This window comes from Leptopilina boulardi, unplaced genomic scaffold (genome assembly GCF_019393585.1).
Source record: "Leptopilina boulardi isolate dan_hultmark-lab unplaced genomic scaffold, ZJU_Lbou_2.1 LbouV2_278, whole genome shotgun sequence".
Lineage (NCBI taxonomy): Eukaryota > Metazoa > Arthropoda > Insecta > Hymenoptera > Figitidae > Leptopilina > Leptopilina boulardi.
The window spans coordinates 1,195,370-1,223,257 of NW_026137838.1; the positions used below are offsets into that span (position 1 = coordinate 1,195,370).

Below are 27,888 nucleotides of genomic sequence, written 5' to 3' on the forward strand. Positions count from 1 at the left end.
TCGAGGGGGTTATGTACCCGACGACGAAGAAACACGAGAAACCACTCAAGCAGCCCGTTGGGGTATGTCTGAGACATAGGTCACCATATCTCACACACGTGGAAAATACGGACCAAGTAAGGTAAAGAACACCTTTGCTTTGCGCTTTTTTGATAGCTCGACAAGAAATTCGGTTCATTTTGTCATTTTTATCTCCCTTTCTTTCTCTCTCGCTTTTGTTTCGTTTCATTTTTAACTAAAAGATTTAAACACCATATATAGGAGAATTTATTTATATATATATATATCATAGAAATATAAATTTTAAAACCTTGAAAAATAAACTATTTTTTAAAATCTTACAAAACAAATTCCCATTTATAATTCAAAAATAATTTATTATCACCACACATAAAAATATTGATTTATTAACGATCAATTTAAACTGTCATAAATAAAAACAGAAAAACAAAACACAACTTTTATGTCAACGTAAATTACGTTATGATTAAAAACCGATAATTCCATACTATCAATATTTCATCCCTTGGAAAATTTTCATCTCCATTGTGTCGGCAATGATTAATGGAAACGAGAAATCAAAACTAAAAACTTTAAACTGTGAATTTTCTCACAAAAAAAATTTTTCCTACGCATCGTGACCGGAAATCACGAATAGAAAACTATATGAGACTGTCGCAGTGCATCTTTCTCTGATTTCCCAAAGGATGCTTTTATCCATCTTGCTCCCTAGTTTTTCAAACGAGAAATAAGGTAAAAGAAGTCGTCGAATGCTACTTGTTCCTATGTATATATATATGTACACAATGATTTATTTTATCGCCTAGTACTCAAAGCTTCAAATGTTATAAGGGAGGGGGGGCATCTTTTTCGTTTTCATTTCTAAACTTTCGGATCAACAGGTTTATAATATACAAAATGTATATTGGAAAATTTTCAAAGCCATATACGCAAAAGTCCACTGGACTTATGTGAAGGAATATAACTTTCGAAATATGTTTGAGAAAAGAAACCCTCAAAGTATACCTTACTTTCTACCCTTTGTTGTCAAAGCTTTTCGAAATCCCATGACCCTCTGGCTACTTTCAGAAAAACAATAATCCACTCCAAAGTCACAGACGCACGGAATAGATATTCTTTTTTTTTCCATTTGCACCTCTTTTATTTTTCATATATATATACTTTCTCTATTTTCAAAAATTCAAAATTTTCTATTTGCTGAACTGAACTGATTTTATAAGTTTACAACAAAATTTTTCATCCAAACAAAAAAAAAATTAAAAAAGTTACACTGAGAAAAAAAATTGGTTGGTATTACCATTTTTGATATGAACATTTTTAGTTAGTAAACTATACTGCTACTTATTTATTAGTTGTGGTTACTATTTTTATTGGTTGGAATAACTAATTAGTTTGTTGGAATAACTAGTTACCTTACTAACGAAATGATTAGGCTTACTAACTAAATGGTAACAGTAACTAATATAAATTAGCAAAAATACTCTTACTAACGAAATGGTAATTGCAACCAATTGTTTCTCTCAGTGATAGATGTTAAAAATTTAAATATACTCGCTAACTTTTTATTTAAGAGAATTTTAATTAAGCAGAACTTTGATTTAGCAGAATTTACATTTATTTCATATTTTATGATACAAATTTTTTAATGAAAGAAATTACAAATTCACGGAATTTAAATTTGTACATTTTTTTAATTGATAGAATTATAAGACGCCGAATTTTAATTTGTCCGAAATTTCAAATGGCCAAACAAACAATCAACAGAAATATTTCAGCGCAATTTTTAAAATTGACCAATCACCGCATTTTCTGTATAATTTCTAATTGGTCAATTTTAAAAATTGCGCCAAAATCGATTGTTTAACATTTACAATTTCGGAAAAATAAAAATTCAACTTTTTCAAAATTTTGTGCAATAAAATTCGATATAAAGAATTATATTAAGTAAAAAATTCGTATAAAAAGAAATTCTAAAAAACGAAGATAAATATAAAAATTTTCTTTCATCACTAAACATAATAAAAGAAAAATATCGACAGAAATTTGAAATCCCGTTTCAATAAGATTTAATAAAAAAAAGAAAAAAAAATCCAGAGTATAACATTCTGTGAGAGTATAAGCAACGTCAAGGTTGCATGAGTCGGATCGGAGATTTTAGATGCCTCAAGGAAGTTGAAAATCCCAGGAAACTCCTAATCTCGGAGAGTTGCCTCGAGGAACGTCAACCTTGCAAGTAATACAGCATACCAAATGCTTCTTCGTGCCAAATGCACCGCAGACCAAGGAAGTAACAGAGATGGAATGAAGAATGTATATAAGGAGAGGGATGAAACTAGGAAATTTCACCAAGTGGCGCAATAACGTTTCTTATACCACTAGGGTTTTCCTTAGAGAGATGCTGCAAGGATGAATTTTCACCGAGAAGAAGAAGAAGAAGAAGAAGAAAGGGGATGTGACTCGCAAATACTCCTATCTCTTTTTGGTATGCAATTAGAAGGTTGCTGCTTTTCCTACACATATACACATCTATATACACAGTTCTGCTTCAAATAGCACCATGCAAAGCGGATTTTGCTTTGTCGCTTTTCACATCTCCTTCCTTCTCTACTATCCAAACCTGTTTCACTACAGCCTCCATATCTAGCTTTTCCATATATATATAATCCTCGTCGCAGCCTCTCGACACACATACGTTCCGGATAATGACGAAGCGGAATAATATTGGATGCATATATATACAGCAGAAGAGTGTCTCTATGAAAAATGTGGCAAAAAAAAAAACGAAAGAAGGGATGGCAAAACGTGATAACGTGTCGTCGACTACCGAGAGCAATACAAGAACCAAGTAAATATTGCGGTAAATATTTCTTATACTAATCTGAAAAACGCTTCGGGCAAATCAGAAAAGAAAATATAAAATATATTTCACTTCTCCCAAACAAATATCCGCATATAATTTTTAACCTCCACTGGAAATCAGTTCTTATCTAAAATAGGCTAAATAAAAATAAATCTACTTTTTCTACAAAAAAAAAAAAAAATGATTTTCGAAAAGCGTTTACAAAACAATTTTCTTTACATTCTTCATATTTTTCTCTTTTTCCCGTGTGGAGTACATGAAATAAAAAGAAGGAACATAAAAGCAAAGTTTGTCAAAAATGTATATATATGTTTCCGCCTCTCTGTATTTTCGTTGACACTTGAAAATCTTGTGACGCACGGGAAAGTGCAAATAACTATATATATATATATATATACGCTCAAGTAAAACAAACTTGCATTATAGTTCCACTTTCCGTTTGCAAATGACTATATCGTGTGATACCTGCAACCATGTTTGACGATCTACAAACATGCGAGTTGTAAATCATTCATGATTCACAAAACTTATATAAAACATTATATATATTAACCAGGTGCAGAGAAAAACTCAAATTAAACCACAATTTATAATACAATAAATAAATTTGACAATAAATTAATTTTTCAGAATTTTCACTCGATAAAATTTCATTACCTAGAATAATTTAGCCAAATTAATTATGTTTGGTAAATTTTTAATTTCCCCGCATTATTATTTTATTCCATTTATAACCGTATTTCTACATTACAGAATTGTTACTTAAATTTTTATTTTTGTCTTTGAATTTGTCAGAATTATTATATTTTATTAGTCAGAACAGTCATGGAGAAGAATTTTTATTTTACAGAAATATTAGAATTCTTTTCAAGCCGAATTTACATTTTTTCGAATTTACATTTTACAAGTTTCTTAAAACGCCGGAATTTTTATTTTACAGAACTTTCATTTGTCAGAAATTTCTTTCATCTGTCAGAAAAGTTGCTAATTTTAAAAGTAACCAAAGTATCAAAAAAAATTATGATTAAATTTTTAAATTTGCACCCTTTAGAACAAATAAAAAAGTAGAATAAAAATTCGTTTAAATGAAATTTCTGACAAATAATAATTGAAAGAGATAAAAATTCAGCTAAAAGTAAATTCTCAAAGTAAATTCTAATAAGTAAATTCCAGCTAATGAAATTCAATCAAATGAAAACTCCTGCAAATTAATTTTATAACTTATTCGCACGCATCTCGAAAATTCACAAACCCTAATAAAAAAAAAAAAAACTAAAATATTTTGTTTGTTCACCAATTTAAATGCTATCAGAAAATAAATTTTTATCGCATTCAAAATGAAATTATCTTTTTTTTCTATTCTAGCGAAGAAAAATCTATAAAAAAAACCATATATATGTCACAAAAATATGAGAAAAATTCTATATATGTGTGTTTCTGAAAATTTTTGACAATGGCATATGATGCGCACTGAAGTGAAGAAGCGCTCTCATCAAAATGGATAGAGCAGGTTTCTCTATTCATTGAAGCAAAGCCATTCAATTCAAGCGAACAGAGTGCGAAACAAAAGCTCTAATCTTGAATGGTCACAATGCCTTCTGTAAGCATGTCCTTATACTGATAAAGCACTATTTGATTTCAATTCCACCACAATATTTCTACTTTTATTTTTTTTGCAAAGACCAATTCAAACTTTTAGATTGAAATTTAAAAAATTTCTTCTCTAAATGAAAAATGTAAACGAGCAAACAATAATTTCAGTTTCCTATATTTATTTAATTACTTTATCCACTTTTTTTCCTTCTTTTCTACACTCAAATTTAAATAATTTTCGAAAATTTATACCGAAGTGATAAAAAAATTTCAATTAAAAAAATCGTATCAACAAAAATTTTTATTAATAATAAAGAGTTTTTAAAATAATTTAAAACAATTTTAAAAAGAAAATAATTTCCAATGTATGAAAAAAATTTTTCTTTATTTAATTTATAAAAAATAAGGTTTCTAGTAGATTGATAGAAGAACGTGCCTTATCTTTCTATAAAGAAGAAGATTTATTGATAACTCCAATTAATAGACTTTCCTCTATACAAACTCTATGACGTCAATATAAAGCGCGCGGGATTGAATTTTAAAGATTTAGCTAACATAAGAAAGAAATATTGAAGAAAAAAAAAAAAAAAAAGATTACAAAATATCTCAAAAGAAATTTTATTAAAATTCTCCAACAATCCTACTTTCTTTTTCCATTATATTCTTATATATATAATACAAAACACATTTCTATATATGTGAAAGAATATATTTTTCCTATAATGATCTACTCAAGTTCGAGAAAAGAAAAAATTGTCTTTCAATGTATGTGACTATTATACAATTCTAAAGAAAAGAAGAAAAAAAAAGAAAGAGAGAAACGAGATAGCTAATCTTGTAAAAGAATTCAGGGGTAAATGTTATCGTGTTTCTATATCAAGGTTTAGGAGAGTGAATTACGTTACACTATACGAGGCTTGTTACATAATTACAGAACATTAAAATAAATATTTCATCCTTAACACCGCAACTCGCATCCCCACACACACACACACGAAGCTTCTCGGGAGAAGATTTATTAAGGTTAAGAGTACCTTCATAGCTTTTGCTATACTATATATATATATATATATACTCGGAATTTCGTTTAGCGTTTGGCTGATCCTTTTTTTTCCTCATCCTACCAAAAATTAGATCCAATAACGCAGAAAAATTATTGGACTTTAATAGAAAATATATATGAACCTATATTCCGAAATCCAATCGACTTGAGTATCTAAAATTTCATCAATTTGCCAAAACTCATCGACAAAAGCTAACAATAATTACAGAAAATAGAGAACAATTTTTCTAGATTAATAACTTTTTAAAAATCATAATTTTTTTTACTATTCCGAACAAACAACAAATTTTTATATTTATTATAAATTTCTATTAAATAAAAATTTACAACCAAATTCACTAAACTAAATAACAGATTTAAACTAAAAAAAATATTTTTTTGAAATATTAAAAAAAAAAAAAATGTTAAATCTACATTTTCCGTTAAAAGTCTCGAATATAAATATGCAGACAGTGAAATTTTGTTAGTCATATTTTTTTGAACAGCCTATTGGAAAAATCATGCAGCTTATATCGTGATTTCTTCCGTCGAAATCCCGGAAACGAGCCTTTTCCTACCATCGAATGAAAAATTTAGTCGATGGAATTTCAGAAACCGAAGAAATCTGCAGGCAACGCGATATATGTATGTACATATATATATATAGAAATTGGATGTAAAGCGAAGCAAATCATAATTCGTTACCTTTTAAATTTTTCCCAAAACACTGAATAAGTCAATTACTGAACTAAAAAAAAAAAATAATATTCTAGAACGAAGAATCTAAAATTTCTCTATTTTTCAATACAATTAAAATTATTACATAATAACTGCTTTAATATAATTTTAAATATATTTTTTTAAATAAATATAATTTTAAATAAATTTTTTGAAAATTTCCTCTCATTCAAAATAATGACAAATTAATTGCAAAATTAGAAGCGACAGATTTCTAATTATAAACAATTGGGTGTGGTTTAGAATAATGCGGAAGGATACAAAGGATCCTGAAACACACGGAAACAAGAGGGTACCAAGAGAATGAAGGTTGGGGTGTTAACGTTTTAACGCCCTTCGCTCTGTTGACCTTTGTGTCTCAACTAAGCTCTAAATTTCACGAATTTCTGGTATAGGAAACTTCTTCAAACACTCCCATAAATTTTACAGCGAGGAATAATCCTCAAAAAACAAATATTAAATAAATTATAATTTCATTCGAAATTTGTTTTTTGAATAAAAAAATGCTTTAAAAATTCATTAGCATTTGTTTTTAATTATATCCTTAAAAAAAGAAATTGTCGGATGCTCTTTTGCAAAAAAAAAAAAAATAGTTTCCTCGGAAATGTAATTGGAGGTTTTCGAACTCAAAGGCAATATGAACTTTTAAATAAATATTGAAATATTTAATGGCTGTTAACTGGCCTGGTAAAAGCAATATAAGATGAAAGGATTCACTGAATTAGGTCAAATTGAGAGGTAAAGTGGTGAATCGAGTTGAAGCCAATCGATAATTTCACGAAAGATTGAACACTTTTCAACTTTATAGGCAATCTTTTTATTAATAGACGTCAATGAATTTGAGCCTCCTCAAAGGATTTAGTTTATATCATATATACATATATATATATAACAAGAAAGATTTGACATCTGTTTCAAACAGAATTTTTCTAAAAAAAATAGATTTCATTATAAAATTAAAAACCCCAAAAAATTGTCTCTTAAATAAAAACAAATTTTTTATTTAATCCATATATAAATTTCTACATTTCAACAAAAATCCTAACGACAGAACTCAGAAAATCCCTCCGAATAAAACTTTGCGTGTAGGTGATTCGTTAAACGTTAATCGTGGTTAAGGAAAACTTTTGCTATTACCAGAACGAAAAGTTAATTACTTGAGTTCATCGAGGATATAAAAGGGGCTAAAAATCTCCAAATCTGGTAAACTAAGTTGAAACATCAAAACGTTATTTTTTAATGATAAAAAAATCCTAATTTTAATTTCTATTTTATAAAAATATTAAAAAAAAAGAAAATGAAAGCAATTAAAAATTTTATATTTGAAAACTTGAAAAAGCAATTAAACATGAGTGAAAACATCAAGGGAAAAGTGAATTACTTTTCCATTTAATGAATAAAAAAAGTTGATGCTTTCTTCAAAGTTTTAAAATATAAATTTACTACTTCTAAATACTGTTTAACTTTAGACTAAGTATTTAATGAATTTTGAAGTCAAATTGAAAGTTGAGAATTACTCTTGAATATTTATAGACTTATTTAAATATTAAAAGCCCAATGCGAAATATACGCCTAATCACAATAATAATAATTTGAATATTAATTTTATTATAAACAAGTTTTTAATAAATAAATAATAAATAAATAAATAGAGAGAAAGTTTTAACAAATATAGATCACTGGACAAAATACGTTTTACGTCAATGTCGAGTTCAATAGAATTTCTATCTTCAACGTTGAATTTCCACGAAGTTAACGCTAGAAACGCGCGGGAGACTGCGAATACGTCTGTCGAACTTATATAAACGATCACCCATCTCCCAGTTTCATTTCGCGTTCCGTTGCACAATGGCTCAACCCCAACCTCCAAACACGTCACATTTTTCTCGTTTCTCCGACCATAATTGTCGTAACTCTCTGTATTTTCCCTCTTTAGCACCGCACTAGTCATCTCTTTCGTTATACCAATAACCTTGACTTTTTATCCTTATATCCATCTATATATAAAAACTGTCTTATTTTCGCGCCACTCAAAAATAATTATTAATAGTAATAATTATTAATAAACACAATTATTAATAGTAATAATTATTAATAAACACAATTATTAATAGTAATAATTATTAATAAAAATAATTAATAATAAAAACAATTATTAATAAAAATAATTATTAATTATTAATAAGTCGAAATAGCCAAAATTTGCCACACTTTTTACAGAGTCAACATTTATTACACCTGAAATGTCACTATAAAACTAAACATAGAAAAAAAACGACAACCAAAAACACAGGATTTCAAGAAAAATAAAAAAAAACAAACCAAGAGTAAAAAATGAGAGGAAAGTACAATCCAAATGTGTCATAAAAAAAATCCTATTGGAGGGTAGAAATACAACCGAATGACTCAGAAAAAAAAAATATTTTGTCTCTTCCAAAAAGGAGAAATCTAATTTGTTGATTGAATCACAATATTCGAAAATTGTATTAAAAATATTACAGTATGAGAAAATTTTGTATTTATTCTCATTATTAAACAGAATTTAATTAAAAATTTTTTTTTGAAGCGACGAGAGAGAATAAATAAAAAAATACAAAATCTGTTGATTTACAAAAAAACAAACAGATAAAAAAGTAAATAATGTAAATAAATGCTTTCATTACTAGAAACATGCATATATACATAATCCTTTTTCAGCAATAAAAGGAAAATAAAAGTAGCATATGAATTTTATAAGCCATACGTACTGAAACTCAATATTAGTTTTTTTTTTTGTTAAATTGGAAAAATTCCCATATATATATACACATATGAAAATGAAAGAGCAAATGGAATGAAAATTTAATTCGATATCGGAGCGGTTTAATGATTTAAGTTCTCCAAAGATCATTTTAATCCCGTTTTGCAGTTCATTGCTTTGTGCTCTATATTGAAATGAGAGGAGAGTTAACATTCACAAATGCCATTACGTCACAATGGTGGGTATTAAATATGAATACGTTTAAGCGAAATACACCAGAGAAATTTTGTTATTTTTTTTTTTTTTTTGCCTTATTCGTATTAATTAAATTTATAAACACAAACAAATTATTTTCACAATAATCAAAGCAATATTCATAACATCGTGAAATTAAAAAGAAAATTTTAAAATTGAAAATTTATAACTGGCATTATTTGAGAATATATTTCAATGCAAATTAAAAGATTAATTAAAGGAAATTGTATGAATTTAAAGTCATACTAAATATTTATTTGTACTACTTTTTTTATACTTTTCGTTGTCTGACTAAAACCAACTTGTACTACTAATAAAATAAAAATGTAGAACGTGGAACTAAATATTGACTTGTACTACTGAAAAAATTACTACTGTTTGGAAAGTCTGACTAAATATTTACTTATACTACTGATTTTCTAAATTATTTATTGTGTCTGACTAAAAACGATTTTATCTACTAGTAAAATTACAAAAAAAAACTGAAAAGGCTGACTAAAATCAACTTGTACTACTAGTAAAATAAAAATGTAGAACGTGGAACTAAATATTGACGTGGACTACTGAAAAAATTACTAATCTTTGGAAAGTCTGACTAACTATTTACTTATACTACTGATTTTCTAAATTATTTATTGTGCCTGACTAAAAACTATTCTATCTACTAGTATAATTACAAAAAATTAAAAAGGCGAAAAAAATTAACTAAAATAAAAAATGCAAAACGTCGAACTAAATATTGACTTGTACTACTGAAAAAAGTCATAATTATACGAATGTCTGACTAAATATTTACTTTTACTACTGATTTTCTAATTTAATTATTGTGTCTGACTAACAACGATTTTACCAATTAGTAAAATTATCAAAAACTAGAAAAGTTGACTAATACCAACTTGTACTAATAATGAAAAAAAATGCAAAACTTCGAACTAAATATTGACTTGTACTACTAAAAAAATTACTAATGTATAGAAAGTCTGACTAAAATCGATTTGATCTACTAATAAATAATATTACAAAAAAACAAAAAAGTCTGACTAAAACCAAGTTTTACTACTGAAAAAATAACAAATATTTACAAAGTCTGATTAAATATTGACTTGTACTACATATAAATTTAAAAATGTTTAAATTTTGTCTAAATATTGATTTCTACTACTAATAAAATTCCAAATTTTTTCTAAGTCTGACGAAAAATTTACTTGTTCTACTTACAAAATTACATTTTCTAACTTTGCAATCATATAGACAGTATGACTAAATATTTACTTGTACTACTGATAAAATGAGGAAAATTTAAGAAGACTGACTTCATATTTATACTACTGATTTTTAAAATTAAGTTGTGTCTGACTATAAACGATTTGTTCTACTAAAAAAATAATATTTCCAATAATCTAAAAAGTCTGACTAAATCCCACTTGTAATACTGATAAAATTACAAAAATAGAATGTCGAACTAAATATTGACTTGTACTACTGAAAAAATGGAATTTTGGAAATATTTGAAAAGTCTGACAAAATATTTACTTTTACTACTGATTTTCTAATTTAGTTATTGTGTCTAACTAAAAACGATTTGATCTACTAAAATTAGAAAAAATTAAAAAAACTTAAACACCTCTGTGGTAACTTTAAACAATTTCTCTTCACATATTAATTCTTCTAAACGTCAAAACGAAATTTATCCCATCAACCATAAACACTAAATATTTTCTTTAATATAACCAAACAAGAGCATTGTATTGCATTGAAAAAAAAAAAGATCAAATGTTTTGAGGTTAAGGTCAGACCTTGAAAGAAATAGGCAGACGCATATCGAGAAAAAGAACAAGAGCCAAGGAGAGAGAATAGAGATAAAAGAACATTACACTGTGTATAGTAAAAAGAAAAAAAACAGAGTGTGTTGGTAATAAAATGAAGGAAAAAAAAAGTGTAGAAAGCGAAAGACAAGCAAAACTTTGAATTTCGTGCGTAAGGATGTCGCCAGAGAGTATTGACGCCGAGAGCTGCTTTTAAATATTGCATCCAAGTCACGTTTCTGGATCGTACCCTCATCCCGCAACCGTCTATGCTGCACACCAGCGTTTCCTTAGGAGCCGAACGTCGCATAACTACCGCAAGGTTTCCAGGGAGACAAAGGAGAGTCAGAGGAAAGAAAGAAAGAAAGAAAGAAAGAAAGAAAAATATCCCTGGCCTCGGCTCACCCAGGATACAGCAAATAGACTCCTTCCAACCAGACAAGAGTCGAATTTCTAAAACACAAGACTCCTCGGAAAAAGAATGCATTTATTATATACTCTCGTCGTCAATTTTCCGGATTTCATATATATATATACACCGAAGAAAAAAATTATCTTGAATTATTAATAAATCCATGGTATTTTCAATATTTTAATATATTTCCAACTTATTCCTAAATTCAATGAATACAAAACTTAAAAATATATATGCCACAGAAAAAAAATTTATTTGATTCAAATAATCGGTTACTTGACTATTATCAAATAAATATTTACTTAAAATAATTTTTGAAACCAAATAATTGAACTAAATAAACTATTGCACCATTTTTGCATTTGAAACAAATAACATTTAATTGTCTCAAATAAAATTTATTTGATACAAATAAATATTTATTTGATAACAGTCAAGTAACCAATTATTTCAACCAAATAAATTTCTTTTTAGTATATATTAATATATATTTTATAATATATATTTTTTTTAATTTTACAAAAAAAAATATTCTAAATTTAAAAATGTAAATCAAAGAATTCTAAATATATAGTTTTCAAATTTAAACTTTTCAACTCTCTATACATTATTAAGTCGTTTAGAATAAATTTACACAAATCAACAAGACCTTTTTGGCTTTTCAACGACAGTTTGGTTTTCGAAACAATTAAATACGAAGTAAAACAACACTTCAGAAAATGAACAAACTAAACTGTGAAACGTTTCAACTCGATTGGCAATCAAACTGAAAGTGTTAGAATGTAAATGGCCGTTTTTACATACGTTTCCAATTTAAAAAAAAAATTTTTAATGACAAATATAGACTTTACAATTTTATCAACAAATCACCCACAAGAAATATTTTTAAACAAATTTTTAAAACACTTTAAAATTAAATTTAAAATACCAAAAAATAATAATTTTAAAATACTTTTGAAAATAAATTTAAAATACCTATATAAATAATTTTAAAATACTTTTGAAAATAAATTTAAAATTTGTATTGTTCGATTTATCAGATTTAAAATTCAAAACGACGACAAAAAATAAAATCATACGAGAACAAAAATGTCTAGCACATTTTTTGATTTTCAAAAATTTTTCTTTTTTTCTCTATTTGTAACACGTTCTTTTCATATAAATATATATTATATATATAGAGAGAGAGAGAACATTGCTTCAAGGGAAACTCAAATAAAATCCCTGACCTATTTTCTAGTTTCGACCATGCTCTGAACCAAGGAAGCCTTTATATGTAGATACAAAAACGGAATATGCGATCTGAATACCTAAAGTTTTCTTAATCTCCTTTGTATAGTGAAAATAAACTTTTGATATACTTTTTAATACCGCGAACTTTAGATTAAAATCGAATTTTTCTTTTTATTTTATTATTAAAACTTTGATTGGTTATTAATGACACTCTATTATAAAATCATTGCAAAATGAGCAAAGAATTTCAAAAATTAATTAATTAATTTTAATTTATAACTGGAATTTTGAAATTAAATTTGAAATTAATTTAAAAATTAAATTTTATATATTAAATTTGAAATTAATTTAAAAATTAAATTTTATATATTAAATTTTAATATAAATTTTTTTTTTAATTAAAAATTAATTAAATTCAATATAATTTGATAAATCAGGAATTTTTAAATTTAATAAATGAATAATAAATTGCAATAAAGTATTTTTTTCAAATACAAATTCTCTTATAATATTTTATGAAGTTATCCATTTTTAAAAGAAATGATAAAAGAACAAAAATTATGATTCAAACAGCATATAAACCGGGTATCATCATAGTAATATATATATATATATAAACTTGCTATCTGGCATTTTTATACGATTTCTATAAGAATATATCATAATTTAAATTGTAATCACAAGAGTTTGGAATTGAACAAGAATTACCTATTAAGAAAACCTTTGGGAAAAAGTAGTTTCTACCAAAAGCTCTTTTCTATATCTCTCATCTTCATACAGCATGAGAACTGGAAAAGAGAATAATGGTTCAGTAGTAATAGCTTGTCTGACTTGGTCAGACTGACGTTCCATTAAAGCTCTTTTCTACTGACAAGAGAAATTTAGCCTTGCCTTTAAAAGGATAGACATCGATATTCCATAAATTATTTCGTCTCCAACTTTCTATAATTTATACTTGACTGACAACAAATTCAAAATTTAAATTAAAAAAAAAAAGAAAAGAAAAATTCGCCCCTAACCTACTGAAAAAAAAATATGTAATACAAATTTTACATATTGTTTTTAATTATAATAAAAAACTTAAGCAAAGTATAAAATAATAATAATAATAATAATAATAATATAGTAATTATATAATAAGTATTATTATAAATTATTATATATTAATATATATTTATTATTATATATATTATATACACTGAAAAAAAATTTGATTTAAATAATCGGTTACTTGATTATCATCAAATAAATATTTACTTGAACCAAATAATTTTTACTTAAATCAAGTAAACTGTATTTGAACGAATAATTTCTGTATTTGAAACAAATGCTAATTAGTTGACTCAACTATTATAATTATTTGATAATAGTCAAGTAACTGATTATTTGAATCAAATTTTTTTTTAATTGTATATATTATTTATTATTATTATATTATTGTATGTATTATTATATTAAAAAATCCAATAAACAATATATAATATTCGAAATATTTTCCACATAATTCTATACGAAAATAAACAATAAATTTTTCGAGTACAAAAAAATTCGTTCTCAAAAAATAAAAACTAGTAAAAAACAAAATAAACATAAATTCAGGACGACAAAAATTTCCAGTAAAGAATAATTTAAAATAAAAAAAACTAAATAAGGAATATTTTAAATAGTAAAAAAAAACCATTTTTCAAATACAACAACAACCAAACGAAAGCCACGTTGATGAAAAATAACAAAACTATTCTTTTAAAAAACAAAAGGACAAAATATCATACAAGATAAACAATTAAAACAATATAAACAGATATAAATATTTAATGAAACTTGCCATGAAGGCCAAGCAGCTGTTGATAGAATTCCCGGGCACTGCTTTTCAGGGATGATCGTCCTTTCGTTTTTTTTTTTTTTTTACCCTTCTTCTACTTCTTGTTTGTCACTGTTTTTCACAACACGTCTACCTTTCTTTTTTTTTTTTCCTAATCTACGTTTTACAAATAAACTTGGAATAATTCGCGTGCAATATTGCAACAAATAATTGTGTGCGTGATGAATGGAAAAAAATAATAACAAAACGAACAAGTATATAACACGAGAAATTGAGAAACGTGACAGCGCACGAAACTCTCTTTCTCTCTTCTCTCTCGCCAGCAGCAGCAAAACCAGATGATAAGGTTATAGACGAAAAACGAAGAATAGTTCTAGGGGAGAACACACAGTGGCGCTAGTGTTGTTGTTGAAGAACGGCGCAAAGCAACCCCTAAATAATCACCCCTCCATTCTACCCAGAGTATAGCAGGGACGAACAATTGTGACTAACACCCCTGCGCAAACCAACCTATATAGAGAATTCAACCTTCTAACTCATCCCTCTTCTTACACTGTTATATAGTACAGTATACTATATATATATTTCAAACTCTGAATCACCAGAATTTAAACGATATACGAGAGAACAAGAAAAATAGGAATTACCTTCTTAATTTATTAAACACGTAATATATTTATATAAAAAAATTTCCCTTCTTTCTAAATTCACTAATATCGAATTATAATTCAACCAAAATACAGTATACTCTCTAAATCTGAATTAGTAAAAAAGTTTACTAATTTGAATAAGTGACTCTCTTTTTGCTTCGCAATTAGTAAAATTTTACTGATTATGAGTAACTTTTACTAACAATTAGTAAAATTTAACTAATTCTAAAGCAAAAAGTGAGTCACTAATTTAAATTAATAAACATTTTTACTAATTCAGATTCAGAGAGTAGGAAATATACACCGAGAAAAAAGAATTCTTTGATTTAAAGAAATCAATTTCTTTGACAAATTTTTCTTTGATTCAAAGAAAATTTATTTGTTTCAAACAAATTATTTTATTGATTCAAAAAAAAATTATCTTCGTTTCAAAGAAATTTGTTATTTAATTCAAATAAATGTTCCTTTGACCCTATATCAATATTAGAATTTCTTCGATTTAATGCACAAATTTCTTTCATTTAAAATAAATTTTTTTTGAATCAAAGAAATTTTCTTTGAAACTAAAAAGATTTTTTTGTTTCAAAGAAAATTTTATTTTGAATGAAAGAAAACAAGTGAAAGAAACTGGTTTCTTTAAATCAAAGAAATCTTTTCTCTGCGTGTATAATTACAACAGAAAATTTGCCATAATTCCATATGCTTAAATTTTAGGGTAAAAACAAAATTTTATCAAATACCAGTAAAACTGTTTTTAAATAGTCAATAATCAAAAAAATAAAACTAGAAAAATGACGCTTTCACCTAATATAGAATAAAAAAAAATTTTGCAAAAATTCACTCTAACTTACAAAAATAATCAAGATGACGAATCACAGGTAACCCGGAAATAGACATCCTCCCTTTTTGTGTGATGACATTACAATAATGTCATCACACAACTCCATGATGATGATTTTTTCTAAACAATATTAAAATACGAAATTATTATATAATACTATAATTACAAAATATTATAAATTCTAGAGAATGTGTTATAATATTTGTAATCATTTTCTAGAAAAAAACTGAAAATAAATAAAAATTAATTAATAAATTCCTGAAAAATAAACAATAGAATTAAAAAGATAAAAAAACATAAAAATATTTCTCACCAAAATAACTGAAAAAGAAAATAATTAAACAAACAAAAAATATTTAATATACAATTCAGAAAGAAAATCAAGAAATAATATATCCCAACAACATAGTGACATAAAGAAAATAGTAAAGTATATTTTACTGGATTCACCAGTAAATGTGACACACACAAATTATGTGTGTATTCCTGATTTTCCTACCTGCCCGTAAATTTAAATCGAAATAAAACACACTCATACAAAAAAAAGCTATTCCTTCCTACCTATAGCTATATTTAAAATAAAAAATTTTATTTTTCAAACGCCGAATCTCACATACCGCCCAGGTGCAAAGGACCTAAACTAGGGCTAACGTCCCGGGACCGTTACCGTCACCTGAGCTCAAAATCATACACATACATACACAAACAATAACAATAAAGAAGAAAAAATTGACAAAAATATTAATTCATTCTCTTAATTTGAATTAATCAAAAATAACTGTAAATTGATAGCAAAAAAATCAGTCACTGATTCAAATAGTTTCTACTAATTATTTAATTGGAAGTAACAAATCACTAAAGAATTAAAAAAAAAAAATTTTTATAAAATAAAAAAAAAATTTTATTTAATATTTTACTGAAATTTAGTTATTGTTAAAGAATTGATAAAAAAAAAGTGAGCCAAGCTTTTGCTAACAATTAGTTATTTTTAACCAACAATTCAAATTTCGAGACAAAATAGTAATTATAAAAATTACTACATAAAATAATAAATTTTGTCAATGATGTCACCATGTTGAAAGGATTCCCTCCCTGTTTTTAATATTACGATTGAATGAATATAATATAATATAATTCATTCATTTTTTCGTAATGTAGAAAAAATTATTCCAAAAATTAATAAATTAAAAATATTAAAAACAAATTAATTTTCATTTTATGAATTAAATTTCATTGTAATTAATTTTTTGATGCAAAGAAAATTGATTAAAGAAACAAATTAAAACAGGGAAGGTTTTAAACAAAAATACGACTCACCGATCGGCGATCCAACGTTGGAGCAATGATAACCAATGCCCCTACCTTGGCTTCTTCTTGGACCACCCCCGAGATCCCTGTCTCTTCCTGCACTTCTGCACAGGTCGGGGGGGATGCTGCCAGCAAAAAAATAAAATAAAAAAAAATAGACTACATTTGGAAAATAATATGGCAGCATGCTGGGGCCACTTTTCTTCGTCCACATCCTTCCTTCATGTCCTTTCTTTCTTGAGCACACTCTGAAAAAATAAAAAAAATTTATTAAAAAAGAATAAATAATTTCACATGGTAATGGTAAAAATATAATCGCAACCACCTGCGTTTTTATAAATTAATTAATTATAAAAAAATAACTAAAATCACTAACTTTTGTTTCAATTTTACACATAATTTCGACATTATTTTTTAAATATTAAAATAAACTATTGAAAAAAAGACTTACTTTCACTTATTTACACACTGTGAAAGATAGATACGATGACAGCAAAAAGACGAAACTTCCTCTGCACTGCACCAACTGTCTGAAAATTTTTAGAAAAAAATATAATAATTAATAACGTTATAATAAAATATTAATTAATATTAAAATTCATAAATATTATGAAAAATACAAAAAAAATAATTTATTTTGTCAATTAATCGATATAATTAATTTTTTGAAAACACGTTGCTCTTAATTACTTCAACTGCATAATCTCAAGATGTAAAATATTACAGGAAAAATGTTTATCAACTTACATTGAACTGCGCTCAGCCATGCAAGATCTCCTCCAGGAGCTGCTCCGCAACAAACACCCATCAAAAAAACACTGGATAACTGAAAAAAAATTTATATATAAACAAACAAAAGTTATCATTACAAAATTAATTTTTATCATAAAATATATTTTTTTTAATTTAATTAAAAATTATTTCTGAAATTCAAATATACTTTCAATCTTTTTTTAATTCATAAAAGAAATAATAAAATTATTTATTTATTTAGATTTACAAACAAAAAATTATTATTCAATTAACTTTCATTTATAATTTATAAAAAAAAATAATTTGACAAAAAATATTCCAAATTAATAATACAAACTAGCAACAAAAAATAATTTATTTAAAATTAAATAAAGTTTTCACTTTTTTCAGGAAAAATAATTGTTACCTTTAAAAAGTAACCCATTTTATAGAAAATTATTAATAAGTAACTAATAATACTAGAAATATGACAAAATAAATGTTTAAAACCATCAATAAGATAATACGAAATAACTAATTGTGCGTGAGAATCTATTAAGTATTTAATTTCTAAAATCTTTATTTTGTTCGAATTTTTTTTTTACCAAATTATCCAAACATTTGATAAACAAAATTAAATTCGAAAATTTAGTTGATAATTGTAAATTGTCTAACATAACCTAACAAAATATTTTTATAACAATTTTTATAAATACATCGTCAACTTACGATTTCCATACAAAAATTTATTCATTGATAATAAAAGAACGTTCACTAATTACGATGATCAATATTTAGTGAGAAAAAACGACAAATTTTACTCTGAATTAATATAATAATACTTGGAATCATAAAAAACTGATTATTATTTAACAAGATCGACAAGAATGGGCAGCTAGTCAAATCAACAATTGGAATTTGCTTTGCGCATGCGCAGATGTGAAATATCTCAAGTTGTAGAAAAATTTCTTTAAAATGAAAGTTTCATGTAATTTTTCAAAAATACAACAATATATATGCCCTAATTACTAAAAACCTCTAAAAACAATTATTAATTGATTCGATAAATGAAGATTTTGATAATTATCTAACCTAACCTAAAAAAATATTTTCTGACAATTTTCATACTTACACTGTTAATTTACGATTTTCGTCAGAAAATTTATTCATCGCTATTAAAAGCATGTGGATCAATTACGATGATCATTCTTTTGCGACAAAATAAGACAAATTTTGCAGTAAAATAATAAAATAAAACTGGGAATTTCTCATGACGTCATTATTGCTTGAGAGAAGCGACAAAAATGATCAACTAGTCAGTTCAATTCGACTGTACTTCGCCTTGCGCATGCGCAGATGCGAAACATTTATTGTAATAAAAAAATTGAATAAAATGAAAGTTTTATCTAATTTTTTTATAAATACAACAAAATATATGACCTAATTACTAAAAATATTAAGAAATATTCGTCGATTGATTCAATAAATGAAAATTTTCCTACTTATATAACCTAACCTAACAAAGTAACTTTCTGAAAATTTTCATACTTACGACGTCAATTTACGATTTCTTGCACAAAATTTATTCATTTTTAATACAAAAATGTTGACTAATTACGATAATGTATCTTTAGGAAAAGAATGAAACACTTTTTAAATGATGTTAGTATAATAAAACAGGGAATGTTTCTCTAAGAGCTCTAAGATAAAATCACGATGATAAAATACTTTACATCGATATATCGATAAACTAGTCAAATCAGCAAATTTTCTGCGAATGCGCACAATGTTACAAATGTACCGCGAAAATTAATTCAAATTTGAATTCTCGAAAACAATAGAAAAAATACATATAAACTCTGAATAAAATAATTAAAAAAATATTAAATTTAATTTAAATTAATAAATTACTAATTTTTATTTATCAATTTAATTTAAACTTTTTATATGTATATTTTAGAAATTAATGTTTTCTCTTTTAATTTAAAATATGAATTAAAAAATAATTGACAAAATAAAGTAAATTATGTAACAAATAAAAAATTCCTTTATAAGATGTATTAAATTTAAATTACCATAAATTATACGTGTTGAAAATATACTACAAGTATATTCTGATTATACAAGTTAATTCAGTTTCTGAAATATCCTGCATATAAACAATATTATTCATAATTCGATTAAAAAAAGAAATAAATAAAAAAATAAAAAAAAATTCTATTAAAAAACAAATGCCTTATAAAATAAATATAATTGAATTGTTTTTTAATTATTATTTTAATAATTCGAATAATAATAAAAAAAATAAAAAAATTCTATTAAAAAACAAATGCCTTATAAAATAAATATAATTGAATTGTTCTTCAATTATTATTTTAATAATTTGAATTGTCTTTTGTACTTTCCTAAAAATTCGCCTCCTTTTGTATTTTCATTATAAATTATTATTATTATATTTTCTAAAGAAAGCTAATAGATATACCAAAACTTGTGGGAAGTGACTCGAATTATAAAAGAAAAAATTCAGAATTCAGAGAGAAACCAAAAGAGAAAGAACAGAAGGGAGAAACAACACACACTGATGGTTTGTGGAGAGTTGATTGTACCAGTGAAAACGGATGGCTACAAAAGCGAGCGCAACTCTAACAACAACTGTATAAAAATCGATACAACTTCTCTCTCAACAGAATTCACCTGCTCCTACATTCATATAAAATCAACAAAATTTCGCCTTTTTTGTTAAACCAAAAAAAAAAATATCATAAATCTATCCGCAGCTCGAGGGAAAAAACATTTTTTGAAATACACAACAAATTACATTCTACTCTGCAAAAAAAAAAGCGAGGAACATTCTCAAAAAAAAAAAGAAATTGAAAAAAAAATTTCAAAAATAATTTACAAAGATTTTTGAGTGAAATATAATTACGAGTTTGCAAATATATGATGAAGACAATGAAATGTCATGATTGAAAGAGATGCAATGTTGATTCATATTTTTCCACTGTTGATTTTTCCGTTTATTTTCCAAAGGGTATAATATTGTGCGAGAGAGAGTCATAAATTTGAGATTGCGTATTTCAGGGAAAATTGAATTAGCACAGTCTACGACCTTGAGTTTCGCCAGGAAAAAAAAGAAGGGGGAGGAGGATTGCATTGGAACGAGAAGAAATATAATGCCTCAACAAAAAAAGGATTTGGCGTGAGGCGTACGGCTTTAATGATCTACCGATTTTTTGTAATTAACTGCTGCCTTACCCAGACAACCTTTTGTCACTTTTCTATTTATTTGAAAACTGGTGGATCCACGTTCTCTCCATAATAAAACTGTCCCAACAAAAATGAAATATGAATTCATTTTTATATCGTCATACACTTTTTGTTTTTGTTTTGACCCTTTCAAAATTAAGCACGACTCTCCACTTGTTTATAATTCAAATTATAGTATTAAGTTCAATTCAACTGCAACACTTTCCTATATTTATATATATACTGACAAAAATTAATCCTGAAAATTGGAAAGACTTTTTAAAACATACAATTATTTTTATCTCTTAACGCTAGACAGAAAATAATTCATTTTTTTTCTGAAAAAAAAAAATATTTTAAACGTACGAAAATTATTTTTTAAATATTCTTCGCAAAACATTATTTTAAAAAAATCCATTTAGGAAATAAAAAAAAATTTTCGTGGTAAAATAAAAATTGAATTTAAAAAAAAGGAAAAATTGAATGTGATTTTAAAATAATTTTAATTTTTTTAAATTATTCTGGTTTTCATTATTTTTTTTTAAAAATCCTTTTTTTTTGTGTGTAGAAATTGAATATTTTTTAAAAATATACGTAATTGAGAGATAAAGAATAAGGAACGATTATTTTTTTTTTGACGAAAGCTCTTAGATGCTTTTCGCTATACATACCTTTTTTTTGTTCAGAAAATATCCGAATATGAGGGTACAATATTCCTATATGTACAGGTATAACAAGAGGATACGAATATATTGAAGCGAGGCGAGTGAACACATTAGCGAGAAAGGAGGGTTGAGGGTGATTGTAATTTCACACATGACGTAATTCCCCCCTGCACTTGGTTTTCGTTCAATCCTATGGAAGTCATCTCTCTCTCTCTCTCTCGCTCTCTTCTTTTGCATTTTCTATCCGATTTTCCTCTCTCTCTCTCACTCCGTTTCACCAGACCACAAGCATATCAACCCTCCTCCGACAGTCGATGGTGCTCTGATTGAAAATTTCCAAAAACGATTCCACCACACAAGATTAATTAGCCCTGAAATCAAATTAGTCAATAAATTATTCCCGAATAATGAAATAATAAGTTCCTTATTTATACGCAACAATACTTGAATTTCTTTTAGATATCAATTTTTAAAAATTTTTAAACAAAAATAACTTTTAAAAAACATTACTTAAAAAAAATAAAAACAATTATTAAACTAAATTTTACAAAATTAACTAAATGTAAACTAGATTATTTCGATATTACATTTACGTCATGCCAAAAATGAATTTTTTTTTAAGTTTGACTTTTGCTTTTCTTTTTCCTTCTAAACGTAAACTTTAACTATATTGTGAGAAAAACGATAAGGACAAAGTGAACAGAAAGTGGAACAAAACTGTTGGTAGTGAAGAGTGTAAAAGAGTGTTTGAGGAGGAGGAAGAAGGGAGGTCAGGAAAAAAAAGAAAGGACGTCACGGCGTCTGGCGCCTTATCAAAAATTAAAATTTCATTTGGCAGACGGCAAAGCACTATCGAGAGGCGAGATCCAGCAGTTTAGCAACCAAATGTTACCAGAAAGAAGAAAAGAACCAAGAATCGTCAGGGTAAGGTGGTCACCAACTTGAAGAGAAAAAAGCTTTAATCGCAAAAAGCTAACTTTTCATTCTGACCCACAGGGACGTTAATTTTAATTTCAATTCCCTTGCGATTTCTTCATTCTTGAATTGCTCCAGACTTGCTAAAAATAAAAAAAAACGAGCCCTCATCATTATTAAAATTTACAAATTAGACAGTAAAAATAATCACATTATTCAATTATTATTAATCAATAATTACAAATTTTTTAAAAATAAATTTCAATTAAAACAAGAATTAAAATTTAATTCTCAATTGTATTTATAGCGACAAATAATAAATATGACAATATATACGTATTTTAGAATGACATATTTCTGACAAAATATCATGAAATGATTTATCCATTTGCAAATGCCTACGAATTATCAGATAATGCAATTTTAGAATTGGATTATTTGATTTTGAAATCATCAATATTGGGTTGAAGCCAATCGAATGTCGATGGCCTGACAATTAAAGGTGAATAAAGGGAGATTAAATAGATAAAGGACAATTTGAAATGGAGTTGATGAATTTCGGGAATTTTTGGCAAATAGAAAAGAAATTTCATTTCCATTTACAAGAAAAAAAAAATTCAATTTACCATAACAATGTAGTTATTTTCAATATTTCAATAATTTATGATTTACTTAAAATATATCACATCACTAAGAAAAAATTTGACAAAGGACAAAATATTTTTAAAGAAAGCTTTAAGATATTTTTATCACAATTAAAAAAAGCATCATGTTTTTTTATCTAACCTAAAAAAAAAGTTACTGTGATAACTTTTATAAGCCGTGAACTTACGATTTTTGACCAAAAATTTATTCATTATTAAAAAAATGTGCACTAATTACTATATAATTAATCTCTTGTAAGAAAATAACACGAATTTCTTCATTAAATTAATATAATAATACTCAATAATGACAATAGATAATTATTATTTGTCAACAATATAAATAAACTAGTCAAAACAACAACTTTGCTTTGCGCATGAGCAAATGTGAAATATCTCATGTAATAGAAAAATTTCTTTAAAATAAGTTAATTACTAATTTTTCAAAAATACAACAAAATATATGTCCTAATTACTAAAAGACTTTAAAAACATTAATTGATTGATTCGATATATAAATGAAAATTTTGATAATTGTTTAATCTAACCTAAAAAAATAACTCATACTTACATTGTTAATTTACGATTTTCGGCCAAAAATTTATTCATTGATATTAAAAGGAAGTACACCAATTACGATGATCGATCATTTACTGGAAAATAAGACAAATTTTGCAACAAATTACTATAATCATACTTGAAATATCACATGATGTGATTACTGTTCAACAAGATCGACAAGAATGATCAACTAGTCAAATCAACAACTGGAAACTTGATTTTACTTTTGCGCATGCGCAGATGAGAAATAATGCGATTAAAACTTTTTTATTTAAAATGAAAGTTTTATCTAATTTTTTATAAATACAACAAGATAAATGATCGAATTACTAAAAAAAAAGAGCTATAAAACAATAATCGATTGATTCAATAAATGTAAATTGTCTAACCTAACCTAAAAAAGAATTTTTTGACAATTTTCATACTTACGTTGCCAATTTACGATTTTCAGCCAAAATTTTATTCATTATCTGTATATGAATGTACACTAGTTACGATGATCGATCATTTACTGGAAAATAACACAAATTTTGCAATAGATTAATAAAATATTACTCGGAATATCACATGATGTGATTACTGTTCAACAAGATCAACAAGATCGACAAGAATGGGCAGCTAGTCAAATCAACAATTGAACTTTGTTTTGCGCATGCGCAGATGTGAAATAATTATAAAAAAAATTTCTTTAAAATAAAAATTACATCTAATTTTTTATAAATACAAACAAAATATATTATCTAATTACTAAAAAACTTTTAAAAAATCATTGATTTATTCGATAAATGAAAATTTTGTGAATTGTTCAACCAAACCTATAACAAAGTAATTTTCTGACAATTTTTATACTTACGTCGTCATCTTATGATTTTTGGCTTATATTTTATGTATTGCTAACAAAATAATGTGTACTAATTACGATAATCTATCTTTTGTAAATAAATAAAGGACATTTTCGATAAAATTAGTATTAAAAACCCGGGAATTCCATATAAGCGATAAAATACTTCACATCTATATAAACTAGTCAAATCAGCAACACTGCAATGCGCTTGCGCACAATTTTAAAATTTTACCGCGAAAGTCGATTCAAATTTTTGAATTTAATATTATTGTTGTCATTAACAACAACAATTTTAAAAATAATTAAAATAAATCTACGTAATTCTGAGGCGTTTAATAATGCATAAAATAAAAATTTTATAATACTCACTCTGTCAGAAAATAATATTAAATATAAATTAAAATAAAGAACAAATTATTAACACTTAAAAAGTATTGAGAAATTGAAATTTTTTAAAAAATAAGAATATTTCAATTTCACGAAAAATTTAAACTTTTAACAGTTAATAAACCATTTTCTCGATATCAATTGTTCCATTTTTCCGTCTTCGCAGAAAGATACATTGGAAAAGAAAAGAGTTTTTTTCTTTTTTTGTTCTACTTCTTAAGCGATTTCCAAAGAAAAAAAAATGTATAAAGTGAAGTTTCATCCAAGAGGGATTGTGGGAAGGGGTTACAATGCGAAATAGAGAAAAGGTGGTGCGAAGAGGAAAGATACTTTCATAAAGCAGCATTTTTCTTTTTCTGCAATTGTCCCCAAATCCGATTCTTCCGCACTTTGCCCATTTATACTCCCTCCCCCCAATCCCCCACCCCAACTGCTCTCCACGGAAATAGCTAATCCCCACCTGTCCTTCAGTCACTGTTCCGATAACCGGACACTTTTGTCATTTCATACAAATTTATTTCCTCCAATTTTTGATGAAATTCTAAAAATGGACTTTAAATGACCTAAATTCTAATCTCAATATATCGAATTTCACTCCATTTTCTTTTTGCGAAAAAGAAAAGGAAAAATAATAATAAATATAGAAAATATTAAAAAAAAATTTAATACTATATTTGTTAAAATAATAATAAAAAAAAGAAATTGAATAAAAATAATTCTAATAGAAAATTTACAAAAAAGAAATCAGACAATTTTTTGTGATTCTATTATAAATGTAAATGAAAATTATAAAATTTTGTTAATATTTTTTTTAATAAAAAATAAAAATATTGGAATCGTTGAGATCATTGATAATATTCATTGAAAAGCGAAGGATGAAGAAAGTGTGATACGAAATGAAATTCTGAGCTCGATTTATCCGGGTCGAGAGAAAGAGAGAGAGAGAGAGAGAGAGAGAACATGAGGATGAGGACAGGGTATACATTTTGCACGGGTCATAAGGTCCTCCTGGCGGCTTGAGTAGCGCGCACGAGAGAAGGTGAGTCTCTTCGCTGAGGTTACTGCACTTTGGGGACGAGTTAACCCCCTATTCCATGGCCTCGGAATCGCCTACTCTCGCCACTTCTTTTTTTTTTTTTTTTTTTTCTCTCCCCGACACTCACAAACTTTTCACACAGTGTGTGAATATCCGTGCAAAACCATCCGTACAAGAACGTACTTTCAACTTTTTGGATATGCTACTTTTTTTTGACGCTTCATACGACTCGTCTCCAGGGAATAGTGAGAAAGAGCTGTACCTGTCGGGAAAGAAAAGACGCCGCGAACTTCATAAATGTCGGCCAAGCCGATTTCCCCAACAAAAAAGTTTATCTTCCTTTTTTTTTTTTAAATAAAACCCCTGCATTATTAAACGCCTCCTTCGTTTTTCCCTCGTTCCAAAAATATATCTAATTAATTATTCAAAAATTACTTTTTATTTCCTTGTCCGGTAAAATTCTCTCTGTTTTCCTTTTTTTTTGTCCTGAAAATATAAAAAAAATTGTAATTAATTATTTTACAAAAAAAAAAATTATTAAAAGAAATAAATTATTCAATAAAAATTATAAAAAATTTTCAGGGATTGTAAAATAAAGTTTTTTGAGTGAGATAAAATTTTTAAAGATCTTGAAAGAGTAAAAATTTCAAGATTTTACGATAAAATGGAATTTGAAATTTGACTTTTTGAATTTTTAATCGTCTGTTGGCACAGGACGATGCCAACGAGAGGACAGTTACCAGTGGGAGCCATCAGGCCGATAAGACGACGATGTGGTTACATAGTTCTCTGGGATGTTTCTCACTCCAATCGTGTACCTGGCTTCCTGTCGCGAGCGGGTTACAAACGATGCGCTTGGTATTACAACCCGCAAATTACACCCCCGACTGCTGAGCGAATACATGATGCCTCAAGTCGTGAATTATCCTTCACTGTCTATATATAGGTATACATTTGCGTCTGTTCGTGACCCAAGAGAAAGATTTCCTTTTCCAGACGCGTTCCAAACCAAAAAAAAACCAATCAAACTGATATATTTTAATTGCAACCTGAAAAATAAACAATTTATTACTTCTCACAAAAATTTTACTTTTTCAATTCAGAATATAAAAGAAAAAATAGTAATAATTCAAATTTTCTGGATTTAATTTTCTGTATTAAATTAAAACTTATTAATAAAGAAAATAAAATTTTATAATTTATATTCTGTCATATTTTTTTTGATAAATGTTTAACTGAGAAACTTTTAAGTAATTTTCATTAATTATTTTGATACGTACCTCAATTGTGTGGTTATTGTGTGGAAAATTAATGACTCTATTCCAGATAAAAGTTTACCATTGTTAAAAACATAATGAAGCTCGTTGTAAATATTTGATGAACCTACAAGAACGTGATTTCTTGCTACAAGTGGAATATGCAAGAATCTGTAAGAAAAAAAAAAAACAGAAAAGTCTTTTGAAGCACCTGGTATCTTTTTAGTTCATAAATTATAATATCAGCCGTCTTCCCCATTAAATCTTCTGATCCTATAT

The 27,888-nt window shown here is 26.3% G+C and overlaps 2 protein-coding genes and 2 long non-coding RNA genes across 6 annotated transcripts in view; 1 reads left to right on the forward strand and 3 right to left on the reverse strand.

Annotated features, from left to right (window-relative positions):
* The window catches only part of LOC127282025 (protein Fe65 homolog), a 138,193-nt gene extending 123,311 nt beyond the window's left edge, over nucleotides 1-14,882 (reverse strand). Inside the window, exon 1 of the mRNA XM_051306096.1 lies at nucleotides 14,528-14,882. The gene's annotated coding sequence lies outside the window, so the exon portion shown is untranslated. The remainder of the gene's footprint in view (nucleotides 1-14,527) is intronic.
* LOC127282024 (uncharacterized) lies at nucleotides 1-27,299 on the forward strand. Its single transcript, XM_051306095.1, has 2 exons — nucleotides 1-121; nucleotides 27,068-27,299. Exons 1-2 carry the CDS (start codon nucleotides 12-14, stop codon nucleotides 27,297-27,299), a joined length of 342 nt encoding a protein of 113 aa, XP_051162052.1. The 5' UTR covers nucleotides 1-11.
* LOC127282026 (uncharacterized) lies at nucleotides 16,021-18,943 on the reverse strand. 2 transcript variants are annotated; one of them, XR_007843133.1, is made up of 5 exons: nucleotides 18,785-18,943; nucleotides 18,071-18,149; nucleotides 17,775-17,853; nucleotides 17,333-17,571; nucleotides 16,021-16,135 (listed from the first exon to the last, which is right to left on the reverse strand). It is a non-coding gene; the product is annotated as an uncharacterized LOC127282026 (long non-coding RNA). The 2 variants fall into 2 exon arrangements; XR_007843132.1 differs by lacking the exon at nucleotides 16,021-16,135 and having other exon boundaries at nucleotides 16,162-17,571.
* Nucleotides 21,979-27,772, reverse strand: LOC127282027 (uncharacterized). 2 transcript variants are annotated; one of them, XR_007843134.1, is made up of 7 exons: nucleotides 27,634-27,772; nucleotides 27,094-27,402; nucleotides 26,789-26,839; nucleotides 24,516-24,597; nucleotides 24,097-24,178; nucleotides 22,859-23,024; nucleotides 21,979-22,337 (listed from the first exon to the last, which is right to left on the reverse strand). It is a non-coding gene; the product is annotated as an uncharacterized LOC127282027 (long non-coding RNA). The 2 variants fall into 2 exon arrangements; XR_007843135.1 differs by lacking the exons at nucleotides 26,789-26,839; nucleotides 27,094-27,402; nucleotides 27,634-27,772 and having other exon boundaries at nucleotides 24,516-24,668.
* Nucleotides 27,773-27,888: the final 116 nt, after the last annotated feature.

What these genes read in the sequence shown, in the direction of transcription:
- LOC127282024 (XM_051306095.1), top strand. Translation starts at nt 12, where the DNA reads ATGTACCCGACGACGAAGAAACACGAGAAACCACTCAAGCAGCCCGTT. An exon ending in GAAAATACGGACCAAGTAAG is followed by an intron (nt 122 to 27,067) that starts GTAAAGAACACC and finishes CTGTTGGCACAG; the next exon opens with GACGATGCCAACGAGAGGAC.